General features: G+C 45.9%; 8 protein-coding genes across 8 annotated transcripts; 3 read left to right on the plus strand and 5 right to left on the minus strand.

Annotated features, from left to right (window-relative positions):
• Positions 1–404: 404 nt before the first annotated feature.
• Positions 405–1,830, minus strand: GLAREA_11563 (Acid phosphatase/Vanadium-dependent haloperoxidase; the record flags this gene model as incomplete). The annotated part of the gene is made up of 2 exons (XM_008089706.1): positions 405–1,305; positions 1,409–1,830. The coding sequence occupies 2 exons, from the start codon at positions 1,828–1,830 to the stop codon at positions 405–407; spliced, it is 1,323 nt and encodes a 440-aa protein (XP_008087897.1).
• A 3,435-nt stretch (positions 1,831–5,265) lies between these two features.
• Positions 5,266–7,136, minus strand: GLAREA_11564 (MFS general substrate transporter; the record flags this gene model as incomplete). Its single annotated transcript, XM_008089707.1, has 3 exons — positions 5,266–6,526; positions 6,581–6,868; positions 6,919–7,136. 3 exons carry the CDS (start codon positions 7,134–7,136, stop codon positions 5,266–5,268), a joined length of 1,767 nt encoding a protein of 588 aa, XP_008087898.1.
• A 1,591-nt stretch (positions 7,137–8,727) lies between these two features.
• GLAREA_11565 (Zn2/Cys6 DNA-binding protein) lies at positions 8,728–10,312 on the plus strand (the record flags this gene model as incomplete). Its single annotated transcript, XM_008089708.1, has 5 exons — positions 8,728–8,796; positions 8,855–9,092; positions 9,202–9,482; positions 9,581–9,959; positions 10,062–10,312. The coding sequence occupies 5 exons, from the start codon at positions 8,728–8,730 to the stop codon at positions 10,310–10,312; spliced, it is 1,218 nt and encodes a 405-aa protein (XP_008087899.1).
• A 321-nt stretch (positions 10,313–10,633) lies between these two features.
• Positions 10,634–12,213, minus strand: GLAREA_11566 (FAD-binding protein; the record flags this gene model as incomplete). The annotated part of the gene is made up of 5 exons (XM_008089709.1): positions 10,634–11,107; positions 11,160–11,429; positions 11,476–11,679; positions 11,735–11,927; positions 11,978–12,213. 5 exons carry the CDS (start codon positions 12,211–12,213, stop codon positions 10,634–10,636), a joined length of 1,377 nt encoding a protein of 458 aa, XP_008087900.1.
• Positions 12,214–13,004: 791 nt separating this feature from the next.
• GLAREA_11567 (P-loop containing nucleoside triphosphate hydrolase) lies at positions 13,005–13,957 on the minus strand (the record flags this gene model as incomplete). The annotated part of the gene is made up of 4 exons (XM_008089710.1): positions 13,005–13,081; positions 13,133–13,336; positions 13,392–13,423; positions 13,488–13,957. The coding sequence occupies 4 exons, from the start codon at positions 13,955–13,957 to the stop codon at positions 13,005–13,007; spliced, it is 783 nt and encodes a 260-aa protein (XP_008087901.1).
• Positions 13,958–14,676: 719 nt separating this feature from the next.
• Positions 14,677–15,426, plus strand: GLAREA_11568 (uncharacterized protein; the record flags this gene model as incomplete). The annotated part of the gene is made up of 3 exons (XM_008089711.1): positions 14,677–14,887; positions 14,951–15,236; positions 15,315–15,426. The coding sequence occupies 3 exons, from the start codon at positions 14,677–14,679 to the stop codon at positions 15,424–15,426; spliced, it is 609 nt and encodes a 202-aa protein (XP_008087902.1).
• Positions 15,427–15,603: 177 nt separating this feature from the next.
• Positions 15,604–16,806, minus strand: GLAREA_11569 (Zn2/Cys6 DNA-binding protein; the record flags this gene model as incomplete). The annotated part of the gene is made up of 1 exon (XM_008089712.1): positions 15,604–16,806. The coding sequence occupies one exon, from the start codon at positions 16,804–16,806 to the stop codon at positions 15,604–15,606; it is 1,203 nt and encodes a 400-aa protein (XP_008087903.1).
• A 565-nt stretch (positions 16,807–17,371) lies between these two features.
• Positions 17,372–18,364, plus strand: GLAREA_11570 (alpha/beta-Hydrolase; the record flags this gene model as incomplete). The annotated part of the gene is made up of 1 exon (XM_008089713.1): positions 17,372–18,364. The coding sequence occupies one exon, from the start codon at positions 17,372–17,374 to the stop codon at positions 18,362–18,364; it is 993 nt and encodes a 330-aa protein (XP_008087904.1).
• Positions 18,365–18,669: the final 305 nt, after the last annotated feature.

The raw sequence follows: 18,669 nt of genomic DNA on the forward strand, positions 1-18,669 counted from the left end.
TCCTAGGGGGTCGGAAAGAAGTATAGGCGGAATAGAAGAGATTGCCACGTCGGTAATCGATTGGCCATTGCCGTCAGGTGTGGGGTTCGTCGATGTTGGCCATGGCGTAATTAGTATTAATATGTATCTTTCCCAAAGATGAACCCAAATCCTGTCCCTATGATGCTCTCGAACTGTAGTTGGAAAAGGCTGATAATACTATATACAAGTCGATGAAGATGCGTGGATCGTCGTTCAAGAAATCTTTCGGGACCAAGAATTGGGGGATAAAGTTTATGAAGAATGGAGTTAACCATAACTGTTCATAATGTTTGACGCCGTGATATGCCGTAAATCATGAAATATTAGGTGTTGGCTTCAGGAACTGGCGAGCTGGTCTAACGATAGATCGAAGCTCCTAGCCACTATCGCGGAATGACATCGCCGAGTTCGCTGTCTGATATTTGAGAAGCTAAAGTCTCCCCTTCCCATGAGGATTGCCCGTCATCGACTGGACTCCTTGAGCCGGATGATATGGATGACGAAGAGCCGATAGTCCATTCATCACCGCTGTCGTGGTTGAAATCGAGTACAGTTAAACCATACTCATAACCATCGTTCATTGGCGCATCTCCGGCCTCGACGTAATCGTAGTGCCATCGGAAGAATTTGTCGGGTTGAATTCTTGGTAGGAAGTTCGTCTTTGCGATGTAAAAGGCGATCGAGGCGAGGAAGGCACCGCCAACTAAATCGACAGCATAATGATGAGACAGGTACATCGTTGCCCACCACATCCACATTGCGTATGCGATAACAAATGGCTTGAGCTTTGGGAAGCAGTGCATCATGAAAAGAGCTTCCAAGACAGCGTTTCCAGCGTGTAAGGACGGGAAGGCGCCGAAGACGAGAGGAGACGCAGTAAAGTTTGTGGTGTACATATCGATACCGAAGAGCTTGTCAATTCGCGCAAGACCAGCGGGAGACCCTTCCATGGAGTAATTGGCGGGTGCAAGTCCGTACATGTTCTCATACCACGGTGCAGAACAAGGGAAGATCAACTGAATGATCACGCCTGTAATATTGACATACCCGAAAGTACGTCCATAAACAGGGAGAACACCCGGAGGACCAAAAAGGAACATGAGAGCTGCCCAAACGAATGGTCCACCAAAATGCAAAATTCCATATGGCAACCAAGCTAGCAGATCCAAAATCCAATGCGTGTGCGCGGATAGGATATTGCTCAAGTTCGCACCGTAAAACACATTTTCCAGGGCTGGCAGAACCTTGACCCAAATATGAGGTCGGTATTCAGCAGGAATAAATCTGGATAATATTAGCATGGTGGACATGCGATCTGCGAGTGATAATTGCCGATCACTACCTATAGCGAGGAGTGCCAAATAAAATCATGGGAAAGTGCACATACCGAGCATTGAAAAAGAGAAACACCCATGATAAAATGGGAAGTGCAGGCAAGAAAAACTGTCTCGTTATTGGTACGAGCAGAGCTGCCATAAGCGCCGTCGCTGCAAAACATTTCATTAAAGGCCCTGGCGCCTGGCTTATGGAGAGCGAGAAAATGGCGAGAATAATCAGGAACAAATATTGCCCGTCATAATATGACCACCGATGCTGTCTTAACGCTTTTATGGTGTCTCGAGGATCAAAGGATGTTTCGATCTTTGCGATGGAGGATGCTGGGGAGATTGCGGAGCGGAACTTCGACCTCAGTCGGCGGCGATACCTGCGAGGTATAGGATTTAATATCGATGGCCAGGAGAACGGCAATTTCGCTTTCGAGAACGTTGGTGAGCTTGCGCTCGCGGCATAATAGTTCGAATCTGGCATCTTGCTAGAAGCTATTCCACTCGTGCGAACGATTCGATCTTGCGCAGATGGGTGGTGGTGGTGGAGGGTTTAGGATCGTTCGATGTTCGCGGCGAGCGGATGTAAAGGGGTGGCTGACGATCGATGCTATGAGCTGCACATGAAGCCGAGAGATACTGTAATGGTCGAGGGAGCGATGTTGTGAATGCGTCGGAGGGGTGAGAATGCGGTATTGGGAAGAAGCTGCTGCGGGAGAGTGAGGATGTTGTTGGATGGGGAGGACGAGTAAGAAAGCCAACACATGAAGTGGTAGGAATCGTAGCGCGAGGCGGATTGCTCGGTCTTCTTGAGCACCGGAATTTGTTGCAGGTGCGATGATGATGGGCCTCTGCGCCTGCTAACCCGTGCTAGCGGGACTTGGCAATGGACAGTAATTTGAGGTTTGCCAGCAACAAGCCACAACTGGTCCCAGCCAACCCTGCATTGAGATTGGAATCGGGGATTTTGGTAATCAGGTATATTTCGATTCATGATATTTACTCTTTTATCTGCTCGTTTATACCATTTATACACGTTTTCTCTCAGTCATTCAAGCATTCTCCCAAAGAGAATCCCGTATGGAACTGAGTTCTGTGACCAGATTCAGGGCGGGAACAAAGAAACTACACACTCACATACATGACGCCTCATGCCCGCCTTTTCTTGTGTTCACCGCGGGTTACAAGTATTTCGACGACAACATGCACCCCCATATACTGATTTTTACACAGAACTGACTTACTATTGCTTCACTTGAATGCACATATACCTCGATGCCGAATTCCTACTGGTTATCCTCAGCTCGCTTGTCCAAGATCTTACTCGCATCCCTGAATTCACATATGAACGAGCTCCGGGCGATCCGCAAATACTCAACTCAACGTCTAAGTGGCTGAAAACGGTGACAATTGCCTTGCCTGACATAAGCGCGTCGCATTCGCACTTTGCAATCCTTCCGCCGAGTTCTCCGGATCCGAATATGTACGACTAACTGCCGGTGAGGATACAATTGTTGTCGTTGATGTCGAATATTTTTTCTTCAATCAATCTATACGATACTTGCATTTGCTTTCACCGACAGGATACTCGCGAATCCTTTCCCACCCCTGGCTGCCAACCTGGACGTTGTCACACCTCAAGCGCCCACGTCTCCCGTCGACACAGCTTTTGATGCAAAGCCGCGTGCTCTCTCGCTTAGAGACTCAGGTCGTTCAAGGCTTCCAACATTGTCAATCATTTTTCGTCGGGACCCTTGTAGTCACTGTGTTTGACGTACGGTTCGAGTACTGTATGATAGACTGTTATCTGTCACCAAGGAACCGTAAAGCGCTCTAATTATTCCCTTTTCGCTCCTTCGTGGAACACGCCGCTGCCAAATGCGCAATTTCAGGCGAAAGGCTGTTGCCGCTGTCTTGGACTCGGTTTTGTGGGGTTCAAGAGGCTCAGCCGTGAATTGAGGCTTCGCTTGCAAGTTGAAACATCGTCGACTTCCTATACTCAATTTGACTTTATTACAAGGAAGGACTTTGTACATGTATAATGCATACTTGACTCTTCAAGCTGTTCGCATCTTTCAAAAGCACGAGTACATCTCCTTACATACAATATGCAGGTCACTTGATTAGAAACTCACGCACCCAACCTTAGCGAATCAAGCCACAACGACCGTCTCTCATAGATGATGCTTGCATCGTAGGTTGCAAGTCGCACTTCCGCCTCTGATGTCAGTGAACGTCCAGTGAGGTAATTCCAAGGCAGTAGTAAGTCATTTCTGTATCACCGCTTTCTCTACACATCCTTCACGAAAGCACTGTAGGATTCAAAGCAATCCTCTATCACCATCCTAGCACCCACACAAACGAACCACACATGCATGTACGACACAATCTCCAAATCCTCTATCAAAACCCCTCACCTGACGAGTATCTCCCCTCGTCTTATCATTGAGCTCTGTGATACCAACAGCAGCTTATCACACGAGCACGACACCTACAGCTCATACCTGCATTTGCATATGGTGATCACGAGCTCGCTGCCAAAATAGCAAACCATGGATTTATACGCCGGTAAACACACCTGAAATTCACACGCTATATGTTTTATCATCCCCTCCCCATATAAAATCTCCCTATCCCCCAAATCCAAAAATCTCTTCACCAAAAAAATCTCCCCCCGCCGCAAAGCAAATTACCTCTTCCACTCCCACTCACCCCTATCGCGTAGGAGCAAACCTTTCTGCCCCTATAATCCACCAGCTGAGCCACACCGCCCTCGAACACCCCGAACCCCGAACCGAATTTCGTAAACGGATTTTTCCAAATTCCGTTTCCAACCAACGAGATTCCGAGATCCCCCTTTTTCATCGGGGAGCAGGGATTGACGGGTCGACTCGCAACATGCTTTAGATAGCGAATAGGAGGGCGGTGCGTTCGAGTGCGAGACGCGTGAGGACGCGTAGAGTGTTTGGGGTTTATTGGTCGTTTTATTTCAGTATAGGGCTGTGTAGGCTTTTATTTCTACGGTATAATGTATAATCGAAGTGTTGCGTATAGGCATTATGGTATTTGCAACTACGATACTCTCAAAAAAAGGCATGCTTCGAGATAAGCATTTCTCTATCCCTAACTCCTAGGTACAGACTTAGGGAGTCTAACAAAGCAACTTGCCGTACAAAACCTAATCATAGCCCTCTAAAATAACCACATCATCCCAATATAGTACACAGGAAAACTCTACCCGGTTTGATAATCTATCGCTGAAACCACAGGTTATAGACAAGATCAATTTCCACGCTACTGGCTGGATTTCATTCCTTATACCTGCTAACGCATCCGGAATTTCTCGATCAAATTCAACGATATAGATAGTGGTTGTGTAGCTTTAAAAAACTAGAGCTCTTATACTAGTTTCAATAGATTTTTTAGAGGTAAGCTTCTCGCTGATGGTTGAAGTTGGCGATGCCTCTCACCTTGATGTACGCTCTACCTTTGAGATTGATCCATCTACTCAATCATTAATAAAGCTGGAAACTTTCCGACCGTCTCAGCTTCATCACACGCATGACAGAGCGGAAAACAACAAGAATGACGTGGGTGCCGCAGCTAGTATATCGTTTTGATGCACTCTGAAGCGCCACCCGAGGCTTCTTCTTGAGATACTGTGTATGCGGCAGCGGCAGTTCAAGAGACAAAAGCCAAATCATCCCGAGGTCTTCTACCAGTCACAGAACATGTTTTGGGTACAGTTTCGTAACGAGTGATAAAATTGAGACATTAAATATATCTATATCTTTGCAGCCCACACGACCGACTAAGCCGTGCGTTGCAAATGAACGAGAGAAAGAGAAAACATTATGCTTTCAAACCAAATCACCATTTTTCTACCCCAGCGCCTGACTATGCAAAACAAAATTAATATCTAGAAGACCATGCCCTTGACCTGCTTGAACTTCTTAACATCGATATCCCTCCAGACAGCCACGGCAGCAACGGCAAGCACCAAGACAGCGGTGGCAGAGATTAGCATAAGCTTCTGAGCCTCTCCATAAGAAGTGATGATAGCATCGCGGGTTGCACTGCCGACTGGGTAGCTGAGTTGGGTGCTGAGCGAGCCGTAGATGGCAGTGAGATTGCCGAGGGATTCTTGTGGGAGGTGTTCGGCGAGCTTCTTGGGGAAGACACCAGTCCAGATGGCTGCTGCAACAGAGGATCCGATAGCACCACCGATAGAGGAAAACATACCCTCGACGGCGAGGACAACAGCGACCTGTTGATGATTGGCTGCGGCCATGGCGGCGATTTGTTCGCAAATAACGAGAGCTCCTCCACCGAATGCAATGAAGATTTGACACATGACGATGTATCCAATGTTCTCATCTGGTGCACGGAACTTGATCATCAAACCGACACCGAGGATGGTGATTGGGACACCGAAGTAGAGGGCAACCCATTTGAATTTACCAGTCCAGCGAATGGCGGCACCGACGACAAGGGCCCAGAAACATGATCCGATAGAGTAGATGTTTGCAACGTAAGAGGTCTGGGTAACGGTGAGGTTGTTGACCACCTGAAGGAAGGATGTGAAATAACTATCCCAGATGTAGAACTCAACGAAGAGTACACCGGCAAGGATATAGGCTCCCAAGACTGTTCGGTCGGTCAAAAGCTTGAATGGAATGAAGGTGACTGGGGCGAGGAATCGCTCGTAGAGAGCAAAAGCGATGAGGAAGACAATTCCAAAGACCAACATGCAGATGATCAATGGTGAGTTCCATCCATCGGATTGGAAGGAGTAAAGACTAAATGGCAGGAGGAACAAAGACATGCCAGCACAAATCAGGAGCAAGCCCATGATATCGAACTGGATGAGGTAGTACCAGACCGACTGAGGAATGGAGCGACCGCTTGGTGTGGTGTTGATCAAACCCATTTTTTTGGCCTTGAAGTAGTTGTACATGAACAATCCGAAGAGTGGCATGCAGACGATAGGAGTGACAATCGCAAAGGTACCGAATCCCCATCGGAACCCAGAGGTCTTCAAGAAACTCTCAGCGATTGGACCACCAATCCAGACTGTGACGATGTATGGCGATGAAATAAAGGCAAAAGCGAATCCTCGGCTCTTCAATGACGAGGTATCGGCAACGAAGATGCCCATGGTGTAGTTCAAACCGTTGTATCTAAGGGATAATGTATTAGCGAGATTTTACACAAATTTGGATGATTTGACCTACCCAACCCAGTAAAAGACTTGAGCCGCGGCATATGTCTTGACATTGTTGCAAGCAGCCATCATGATGAGACCGAGAGTGAGAATGATCACCATCAAGAGGAAACCTTGTGGACGTCCCCAGATATCAAGAATCTTGGATAGCGGAAGAGTTGTCAATCCACCAATGATGCTCGACATGACGGAAGTTGTGGCAGTCAACGAGTGCTCATAGAACGAACTGGTAACGTAAGGAGTGAGAGATCCGGTAGTTGTTTGCTGCATAGCATTGACGAAGTATATACACCAAATCCTAAATTGCATTAGAAAGAAGGTTCCCTCTTCATCTTCATCAGAACTTACATAATGTAAGCCGTGTACAAGTGCGCCTTGCTCCATGCCTGGGTGGTAGCCTCTGCTATTCGAACACCATCTTGGGCATTGCTATCGAGCTCTTCATCGCTCTTTTCGCCATCAAATGACTGTGCCGTTGGCGAGGGGGCCTTGTCGTTGATTTCAATGTCACGATCCGATGGTTGCACAACATCTTGACCAACAACTTTCTCGTGGACGTTGGACATGGCGGAGGGACTGATGGGTCAATACAGACCACAAACGATGAACGAAGGGTTTTGAAGGTCGTTACACCACGTTGACCTTGTATCGTGCTGCGAGGACGAGAGAGCTTGGGACAGCTTCCAACACCGCGGATCTGGGAGAAGTTTATATCTCTTCATCCTCTTGGTACTGGAGCTCTCCCCTGCTCACGCAGATGCCGTAGCATCCCGACTTAACCCTCCGGTGGAGGCATCTGTGCATGTCAAAGGTGGAACGGGAATAGCCTCGGAGGGGCAACCTCGTCGATGGGTGTTGATGGTCCATAGAACGGATCAGTTAAGCTCTTTCAGTGGGCGACGAAATTGATGGAGGATCAGCCAAGAGACCGAGGCCACGCACATACGCTGCTCACTTTCCGCTCATTCGTCGCGATGCGGTGTCGAAGGTTCAATTGGCGTGTGTGATTTGCGGAGGTGCCCCTCAATGTGGCAAGGCGGCTGGACTAGGGTGAGAAAATTCTGATCTTGTCTAATCTGATTATGATCTGATCTGATAATCTAATCAGATCCAGAGATAATGCAGCAGGAGGACCGCCATTCACCGCCACTTGACTCTGGTGCAACCATCCATTCATGCCATCCCACCCATAGCGCTTCTTTTGTTTGAGTCTTTTACATAACTTGAGCAGGAAGCGTGGGTCGAATGAGGTGGAAGACGCCGATGTCGCCAGTTCCCCCCGACGGAGAAAAAGACTGTCGTAGCCATTCGAAGCCCGGTAAACGAACGATGCTTCAAACTATTGTGCGAAGACGGATTTCACCAGGGTTGGAATCTCCTGATGCCGGAAGATGTGAGAAGCCCAAGAAATCCAGACGCAGGGTCGCCAACAGACATTCAACTACGGAGATACCGTACGAAGCCCACCCCACTCGTGCTCCATTCCAGAAAACCTTGCACTTCGTAACTCTTCCCAGTTCGGAACGTGGCTCTGTGTAACCTGAATAATCGAAATCCATTGAAGACGGCTTGTTGATTCGAGATTTTGAATGGTTCCGTGCTCCTCATAAGCTCTTCTGCTGCGAAAATGTCCGCAGTTGGACAGATGATGAGGTGTGGTGCGCCAGAGCTCTCATCAGGTGACCGGAGACTATGTCCAATACCTAGGTACCCACCCAGGTAGGCCTCCGAACTCTCACCTCCATCAATTATCTAGTAGGCGTCTTCCGGGACAAAACTCCTGCCATGTCTTAAATTCCAGACTCAATTCCCATTTCAGTAGCTGAGTAGCCCGGAGCCAATGTGAACCAGACACAAAGGAGACGTCTATTTACCAGCGTGGTATATAGTAGAAGGAGCTCATAGTGAGAGGATAATATTTTTAATATCTGGAAAGCTATGTCAAAATTGCAATCGTATATGTCTGGCAGGAAGTTCTACACTCATCATGTTGACATAAAACATCCAGCTGGAGGACTCTCCTGGAAGTACATCCTAGGCTAGTGCTGACATGTCTGTCACGTGGCTAGATCTTGAGTAATGTTAAATTGCACCTCAGCGCTTGGATTGTATATGTTAATACAATCTGAATTCATAAGTTCACATTGCCTTGTCGTCATGTCAGAGGTATGTCGCACAAATCTGCCAAGCAAGACGTTCAAGAAGCCATACAAGAAGTCTACCAATGTAAGACCGATGTCACCCCCTCTTCCCGCCACTAGTTTGATATTGACCTGCAACGCAGGGCTGCACATCTTGCAAGGTCCGGAAGGTCAAATGCGATGAAACACGACCTTCATGCCTACAATGTCAGAAGCGCTTTGCTGACGCAGATTGCTGCAATTATGAGGTTAAACCCTTAAAGGCAAAGCGTGCTCAGAAAAATCCGACAACCACAGAGATGAATATTCATATCGTAGCTCATCCCGCAAGTCTTACTAGCGCAAGCCTGGTAGAATTACGTTTGATGCATCACTTTACTAGTATGTTCGAATTATTCATCCAAAATATTGGATCCAGTTACTCCTATTGAAATACTATTGAAATACTATTGAAATACTATTGAAATGTCCTAACTAACAACACACCTAGAGTCCACATGTAACCAAACATCTGCTACCCTCTCAACACCTTTACCATGGACCAGCATTTGGGAGCTTGACATTCCTCAAATTGCTTTCACATCAGATCTCGTGCTTAACGCATTGTTTGCTCTTTCAGCCCTTGACCTGTCGTCACGATGCCCTGAAGATTCAGCAATGGCAGTGGCTTCGAAAACCTATTTTCATAAAACCGTAGTAAATCATCGCCAATTGGTTGAGAGAGATGATGACACATACGCAGTCCCTGTACTTCTTACTGCAGTCCTTATTGTAAGTTGATCTAACGCTTGATTATATGAGTCAAAGGATCATAAGATTAATACATCTAATATATGAAGGAAGATCCAATGGGCTGACGCGAATAACAGGCACATTATACCTGGCTTTCAGCGCATCTTGACACAATGCCTCTTAGTCAGACCTTCTATGCTACCAAAAATACCTTCCACATGTGCGAAGGTATTATCGCACTGACCGAGAGTAAACCGAGTCTCATACAATACAAGTATCCTCGCTCAGCACCAAAGTCTTATCAATCGTCTCCAATAAAACATGGCGAGTTCTTTCAGAGCGCTGTGGATGACCTGGACATGTTATTTAGCGAAATGGACGACCTGAAAAACTCAAACCATGCCAAAACATACACAGTGGTAAGGAACGAGCTCATTGGGATCTACCATATGATTGCACTAGACTTGACACCATTTGTATTGCTTGAGCAGAAAATCGTGCAATTTCTTCATTCAGGTTAGTGACACTTGCAGCTCATGTGCAACAACGCCCATATACATTATTTTGCATGCAACTCCTTCTTGTTTAAATGAAGGGACCAACTAATCAAGCCACTAGTTCCCCGCGACTTTGTCGATCTTGCTCAATCCAACGACCCTCCTGCAATGGCTTTATGGCTACGAAATATCGTCCTACTTGAGCTTTTCGAAAAGTCGTCAACTTGGTGGATTCAAGGCTCTGGACTCTGCAGAACTGGCACAAGAGCGGCGTATAGTATTCGCTCGTTGATGCCAGAAGAGCATTTGTGGACAACTGACTGGCCAATGAAGATTGTAAATAGGGAAATAACACTGGGCGGCTCTCCATAAATTGGTACCATTCGAGATTACCACTCCATTGATGAAATATGCATGCTCGTTATATCAATGCACCCAGTTGCTCCACGAATTAAAAAATTTATCAACTCTCTAAATAATACTTACTATACTAGGAATGGGCTGTGGAAGCAATTTTTTTTACTTCCTGTTCCTTCCCACATCTGTTCTTTGGCTTAGAATATGGCTAGTTCTGGCTACTTCCGATAGCTTAAATATAGACTGAGTCCTACACGATACCTCTGCTGCTTTCGTCGCTCAAGCAGACAGCTGAAAGCTAATCAAATTCATTGATCACATACGTCGCTTCGTGGATCATATCTTGATCAGAGAGAATGGTTGCATGAATACGTTCTTCGGGTCATACTTAACCTTCAAATCTTTGTAGGTGGGGAGGTTTGTGCCGAACAAATTTTCGTATGTCAATTCTCCAGACATATCCAATGAAACATATGTACCAGGCAGGGAGTTATCAGGATCAGCATGCTGAAGGGTAGACCGCGAGATATGTGCCCATTTCACGGTATCTTGGGCTTGAGATTCCTCGTCGCTAGTGCCAATCAACTCGACCAAGAAGTGCGGTCGACGATTTGCAAACACTGAGGAATTGCAGACATCCGTCGAAGGTCCACGAATCATATGGATCACCAATGCGGGCCCACTGAAAGCAGGTAGTGATTCAGCGATGTCGCCTAATTTACCGGCAACTTTCGACAAGGAAAGAAGATTTGCAGTTCGACAAGTGCCGTAGGCGCTGTTGAAACCAAACGCAGATTGCGCATGCAGGTACTATCAATATTAGTATCAAGACAGTATTCAAGATAGTGAACGTGTGTCTCACCTTGAGAGGAGTCGTGGTTTCCACCGTGTTCATAACACAAGTGCCCAGCTTTTCGATCTTCGCGAGCCATGGCCTTGCCTTCTCCTCATCTTCAAACGACGATACGAACGAGACCCCACACATTCTTCCCATAGGACCCGTTGTAGTCATCAATGAAACTCCAATCTCGTTAGGAAAATCTTCCTCGAGTAATTGCGAGAAATTCCGGCACATATTGTCAAACACCGAGCCGACGTCTTGACATTCGAAGAAAACCCATCCAGCTAAGATCTTAAACTCGTCAGCCATCATCCATCTTTGAGCACAAAGCACATACCGATTCAACGTGATATGTCTTGATTCTCAACTCGACAATAACACCAAAAGCACCTCCAGCTCCACGAATGCCCTTCAATAAATCTGGGTGCTCATCGGTATCAAGAACACTGCCTCCACTATCGACGACCTTAGCACCCACAATATTATCTACACCGAGTCCGAAGTTATTGTTGAAAAAGCCGTAGCCACCATATATCGCCCACTGAATAACACATTAGTCTCGTCGAACTCCGCATTCGCAAGTACCTTGAACCTACTCCCGTATAGCCTACATGTCCCACATTTCCAACTGTGGTAGCCAGCTTCTCTTTATCCAATTCTTCCTGTAACTGGATCATGTTGATACCCGCTCCAATCGTTGCAGTCCTTTTACCTTCGGATATCTTGACATATCTGATATCTCTCATGTCGATAGTTACAGCGTCCTGGGCTTGAGAGCGACCCATCATACTGCATTGCAAGTTAGCAGTTACTTAATGAACAGAGGAAATTAAACCTACTCATGACCTCCGCCGCGTATTGTGAATTCAAGACCATTTTTCACAATATATTTAACAAGCTTAGCTACGTCGTCAGCGGTTTGTGGTCGCACGATCATCAATGGTGTGGTTTTATTGCTCTGGATGTAAATATGTCGCCATTCTGCATATTGTGGTGATGAGGGTGTCGCATATTTCACATTTGGGACGTCCTTCGCTAGAAAATCCTCGAGGGATTGAAGCCTTGTGTTAGCCATTTCGCAGCTCTTGTTCTAGTGAAGATATCGCAGAAAAACCAGTAAATGTATGAGATTGGAACACGACTAAAAGGTCTTTCTTTCTGGGCGAGAGTCTCATAATCTACTAGAGAATACGTAAAATCATCATGCACGGGTTAATGATTAACAATGTTGGCTGCTCGCAAATATCACTTTTCTGCGCCTACCGGGTTCGCGTTCGCGTTGGCATTCGGGATCGTGTTATCAAAGCCTAAATTGTAAGCACTAGTTGTTGGTCTTTTTGCGTTCAAGGAATCAAATCGCCATGCTGACATGTTTTGCAAAATGAACATTTTAAATTACGCTTATTATACTTAGCTTAATATTCTAACAAATCCAAAGTGATCTAGTAATATCTTTGTTGCGAAGGAGGAAAACGGTCGGTGGGCTTCTTGTCGCGGCCCGAGGCGAAAGGGGGTTCTCGCTTATTCGAGGCCCCTTGAAGGGTTTGGTGTACTTCTTACTCCACTCTATACTTGATCGCGATCTGTATTGACAATCAATTTATGATTTCTGAGTGCCCTTATTTGCTTATTTCCACACTTGTTGATGCAGAAGATTACATGGGTGGTGGTACAGCTTATTGGTCTATTTTTCCACTGCCTCGACCGCTGCGAGGAAGTGTCTATAAGAGATTGCTCGAGGTCGAGTTTTATACCTCACTGAAAGCTTCACGATACAGCACTGACACTCTTTATTGTTTGGGAAAATTATGTGATCATCGTGCTATTTTAAAGCTATGTATTTGCTGCATCCACCTGCCCATACCATCACGAATGAAGTTTGACCGTCAGAGTGTTCTGATCAACCATACTGCCGTTGCCAGCGTCATAAATAAAGAGAACCACTACAAATTTTATTTTAGTGAGTTTGTTCAAAATTTTTTGGAGAGTATTACTTACACGAGCTCCAGCATCTTTCATAATATTCCAAACAAGTCCATCAACCGCCTCCGCATCGTTGACCCTTGGGAATGGCTCTGTGGGAATAGACTTTTCCAAGAATCTGCAAAGTGGTTCCCAGCCTTCACTCAATTCCATCTTGTGGAATTTTTCTACTGGGGTGGATCTTTCAACATACGGATTATGCTCGTCCAACCTTTCTGACAAGAAATTAGGACTGAACTAGCCTTCCGAGCATATGGAGCATGAACTTACCTATAGTCATAGGCCCGAATTTTTCTTCTTGTCTAGTCGAATGTGAAAATGAGTAATCAAATTCATAGGGGGATTTGATGGCGATCGAGAACTCACTGCTGCAAAAATTGCGTCACAAGTTTAGGATACCACCGCTTACCAGGACAAACCATCAGAAACCAATTCAAAAACCCCTGCCCAGCAGTATTCGTGACCATTTCCCAACTCTTCCACCACCTTTCTCTATCACGAGAAACACAGACGACCTCTGCATCAGGATATATTTCAAGTAGCTCTTCGACAAAGCAATTTCCCGGGGCATCTGTAATCCCAACAAAACCAACTGTTGCTTCCCTCAAAAGTTTTAGAAGGAGAGGCCGATCATGTCGAGTTTCGAATACCTTGGTCCATAGTTTGACATATGCGTCTTCACGACCGAGAAGTTGAGAGCCGCCATGCATGACTGGACCGTCGAGAAGCTTTTCGAGTGCTATAGCCATCGACAGTGTTCCTATGCGTGGGTAGCCTGCGCCGATTACTTTGAGTGTCCTGGAAGGATCAGTGGGGATTGATGCTGAACCACCCATGATATCGATGTTCTATCAAAATCAAATTATTTGGAAAGTTAACTAAAAAATGTTTGTTTTTTGTGGCTCAACAGAGAACCATTGTCGCTTATATTCTGTCAAATCTGTGCTCGACCTTTTGAGTGTTTTATTGGCTTTTGGCATATGAAACTCTTGAACCTGCTTGTCAGTCTTTGTTATACACTTAATTACCCATTTAAGTACTGATAGTCGGCAGCCAAGCTCTTTTATTTAGCATGATCTACAAGTGCTTACACTCGGGAGGTATTCAGTCACAATGTTTCACCAAGCACCCAAGAAACTTTCGGAATGCACGAGTGAGTAAGATCCGAATTCACGTGAGATTATGCACAATGACATATTCTAACTTCCTGAATGAGGCATACCAAGCGCGGCTAGTTGACAAGAACAGTGGTATAATTGCATAAAGGTGTATTCTGACCCGTGCCACGCCTGGGAACTCGACAATCAACAAATGATACCCAACGCTACTTGTTCGACCAGTCTGACACGATGTCATATAACACGTCTATTACTCTTAGTGACTAGCGTACCTCTGGACCCTCCTTAAAACACAGGATACTTTATTCTGAAGTAAGCGGTACATAGGAGAACTTTCGTCCTGTATCTTTTCGGCCCAACAGTTACCTGAAAAGTGTCGTTTCCGTGCATTAGCATATTTACAAGCCATATTCCTTTTCGTCATCTACACCATAGAAATGTCTGATTTTATAACGAAATTAGTTTCCAAGGCAGCCTCGAGCACGATAGCTCAGCCAAACCCAGAAAGCACTCCAATATTCAAGATTATCTTCAAACCAGACAATCGTGACAGTCACATCACCTCCATCCATCTCGCACATTCTCCAAATCCAACTCCTTTGTTCATTGTCCGGACTCAATGGTTCCACAAGCCGAACACAATTCTCTGTACGAGTTCATCGATAAAACAAAAAATGTGCATCGGTTGACCTCAAGCTCACATGTTTCTAGTTTGCAACGGCGCTGAAATCGGTCACGCCACCTTCCCCAACTTTCGCCATACCACCGTGATCACCTACCAAGGCCAATCATTTCCGATGAGAGTCAGCGGCTTGACAGGATATCAATCATTTGATGCTCCCATTCTTGGGAGGTTAAAGTGGCAACCTGCAATCATGGTCGGAAGCACAATTGAGCTGAAAGATTCATATGGTAATAAGCTGGGCCGATTCAAGCCGGCAGACATTCCAGGCACGACCAAGGAAAAAATGCTGGAACTATATTTTGCGACAGATGAGTATGTGCTACTTCTTGACGCGAACTTCTCATTGAAGAACTCACAGAAATTTGATATGGCTTGCTGACCTTCTGATAGATATAATCTAGGATTATTGGTTTTGACAGTGATGGCAGCAGCGGCGCAAGTTCCCAAAGGAGACGCCGCGGGGGCTGTTGGTGATGTTGTGAGTGCGGTAGCTAGCATTTAGCCCATTGAATGTTGAAAAACCTTATATAGGAAGAGAATACTTCCTACGAAGTTATCATTATGATCAGATTTATAATTGGTTGGTGCCCGCGAATCACAGATAAGGAAGAATGGGCCAAGTCTTAATCTCTTCAAGCAATAAAGCATACCCACGTTGAGTGCTCCATCAACTGCTCTATCAGCTGCTCTCTATGAGATCCTTTGCTTGAGAGATTAGATCTTTGGTAGCCAGATCCGCATTCCTAAACAGCTTCAAATGGGCAATCTCAGCGACTAACAAGCTGCCGAAATGCTCAGCCCACCAGACCTGACTTCCACATTTTTCAACCATTACGCCCCAGTACATTAGCATGAGCAGCGCAACGGCGTCCCCATTTTTGACCGCGGTCACGTATCTGTCACCGGCCATGTTTAACCAACCAAGTGCATAGCCACGAGTAAAATCATCCACACACTTCTCATACAATGTTCTTAAAATTCCAACTGCGGTTTTACATACCTCCCAATACTCCACTTGTTGGCTTCTTCGCTGAACTGTGTCGTGGATTGAACTCGTGACTCGCTTGTCGTTGAGCTCGGTCAACTTGACGAGTGCCTCCTCTACACGTGGATCCAGCGGAGTCCGGGCCAAGTCTTCAAATGGCTTCAGCTTCTGAATATATGGATTTCGCGACATATAGTCTCTTTTGCTTTCGATTATTGGAGCACATCCGCGTAAGAGCTCGAAGTGAGCAAGCACTGTTTGTATAATGCCATCACTCTCGTCGTCAGCCGAACTCCTAGCTCGACCCTGTGCGGACGCAAAAGACAGGACTAATAACATCAACGACATGCAAACTGCAGCGTCAATATCCTCGGAGCCGATTACAGAGAGCTGAACGCGGAAGCTGCTCAATGCAAGACTATGATATTCTGTCGCTGACTCAACATATCGCTTGTGGTGAGGTGTCTTCGTCAACCTTGCAATTTCGAATGAAGTGAGTGACAAGAGTCCATACAGAAGGTAGTCATGTTTTATTGCTAATTGTGGTACCCAGGACTGCCACACCTCATCATCCTCGGAGCCAGGCGTGCAGCAACACTTGTATGTTGCGACAGTCCATCGATGCATAAGTTGCAACTGAAGTAAATGGCCGTCATTCGGAAACAATACCTCGCGAGACAGTGGTAAAGCAGACGTAGTTGAAGTTGAGCCCGGGCTGGTGGAGGTAAGAATACTGGTGGTGTCTTTGGTTGTCAGTTGCGGGTCAGCATACTCGCAAACATCTCCTCGAATATTACAGCGCCCGCATGGAGGTCCCGACTCATCGCATCTGACATGACGACTCTTGCATTTCAAACATCCTTTGCGCGACTTCGCATGTGGCCGGCGAGTTGGCATAGTTGAGGTTGTCATGTTCGGGAGAAGGATGAAATCGGGGGTCTGTAGTCGTAATCTCGTAATTTCGTAATCTCGTAATTTCGTAATCTCGTAATTTCGTAATCTCGTAATTTCGTAATCTCGTAATTTCGTAAAATCGTAACCTCGTAATCTCGCACAGAGTTCTGTGAGCAGGCAATGATTGGTTGCTGGTCATACCTTTTGAGTTGGAAGCCTGGAAGCGACATTGGTGGGTGCTAAGCGAGCTATATGTCGAATGGATTCGAACTTCGAGACTTGATTGAGTTACATCCAGTCTTCATGAATTCATGCTATGGAAAAGTCGTGTTCTTGGCCACTGAGCTGGTCAGGATCCATCTACTCACTTTGTTATAAGTATATTTCGCTTTAAGACCTCGAACTCTTCACAGCGTCTTATTCACTTAAGAAACATTACAAAATGTTTTTGGTGTCTACGCCATTCACTATTCAAAGATATTCCTCAGTCAGATCTAGGTGCCAAAAACTTTCGTTCACGGCTTCTCAACGAACGACACCGAGCATCAAAACATTCCCATTCCATCAAATGTCAAGTCAAGCTCGTCAAAACCAAACCTTCATCTTGCCGGATGGTCGCCAGCTAGGCTACGCTGAATATGGAGACCATGATGGAACACCGCTCCTCTACTTTCATGGATTTCCAGCCTGTCGCCTGGAAGCCTATGCAGTCGATGATATAGCCCGGCGTAGGAAGATTCGCTTGTTATCACTAGACCGGCCAGGATTTGGTTTGTCTACACCACAACCCAATCGAAGTATCCTAGACTGGCCAACAGATGTCTCCAACTTCGCAAAAGGTATGCAGCTATCACGTTTCGCCGTCATGGGACTTTCGGGTGGAGGACCATACGCACTTGCTTGTGCATACGCTTTACCCCAGGAAAGTCTCATTGGGGTTGGTCTTTTCGCGAGTGGACCTCCATGGATTGCCGGTGCACACCACAACTCGAGATATCGACGATTGGTTAGTAGTATGGCGAAATATTGGCCAGGTGGACTTAGATTATTCTTTGGCGGCTTGGTGGGCTTCTCGAAATGGTTGGCGAATACGGGGCCAATAGCACGGACAATTGACCGCTGGCTAGAGTTGGAAGACGAAAAGAAGGAAGTTGAGGATCAGGGTTCGAAGCAAGAAACCGCAACCACACCTACCAGCAAGAAGACAACATCAGAGCGCAGACTAGACTTGGTACATGCCCTTCTCGAAGAACCTTTTGCTCAAGGAAGTCGAGCGGCAGTGGACGAGGCCAGATTACTAAGTTCAACTGATTGGGGCTTCTCCCTTGGGGATGTAGGGTACAATACGGTAAGGATATGGCATGGTGCAGAGGATAAGAATGCACCAGTTTCTATGATACATTACATGGTGCGGAAATTACCGCATTGCGTCTATCATGAGTTCAAGGACGACACACATTATACAATGTTTAAGCATCTAGAAGGGGCCATTGCAGAGATTATTCTAGAGAAAAATGTAGAAGATCGGACAACCTTGGATGAGGGGACTGAGAGACGATAAGTACATCGCTGGATTGCGAAGATCAAGCAGCTAGGTCTGGTGGGTGTGGACGCAAGGACAGCTTATTACTAGAGAGTGCACTGAATGGTTTCGCCAGGAAGCTCCTGTAGAGAGTTAAAAATTCAGAAATATTCAAAATTGGACGTCCATTAAGCGATTTGAAAAGGCTGTGGCGACATGACTTCCAAAGAGCCTGATAGTAGTGATACATATCAAATCTGAGTTTGAAATTCCAAAGTTATATATACAAATTTAAATATTTACAAGAATGCCTCAGTCGTTTTACTCAGTCTTATTCGTACAAA

The sequence above is a fragment of the Glarea lozoyensis genome (genome assembly GCF_000409485.1).
Source record: "Glarea lozoyensis ATCC 20868 chromosome Unknown GLAREA8, whole genome shotgun sequence".
Taxonomy (NCBI): Eukaryota; Fungi; Ascomycota; class Leotiomycetes; order Helotiales; family Helotiaceae; genus Glarea; species Glarea lozoyensis.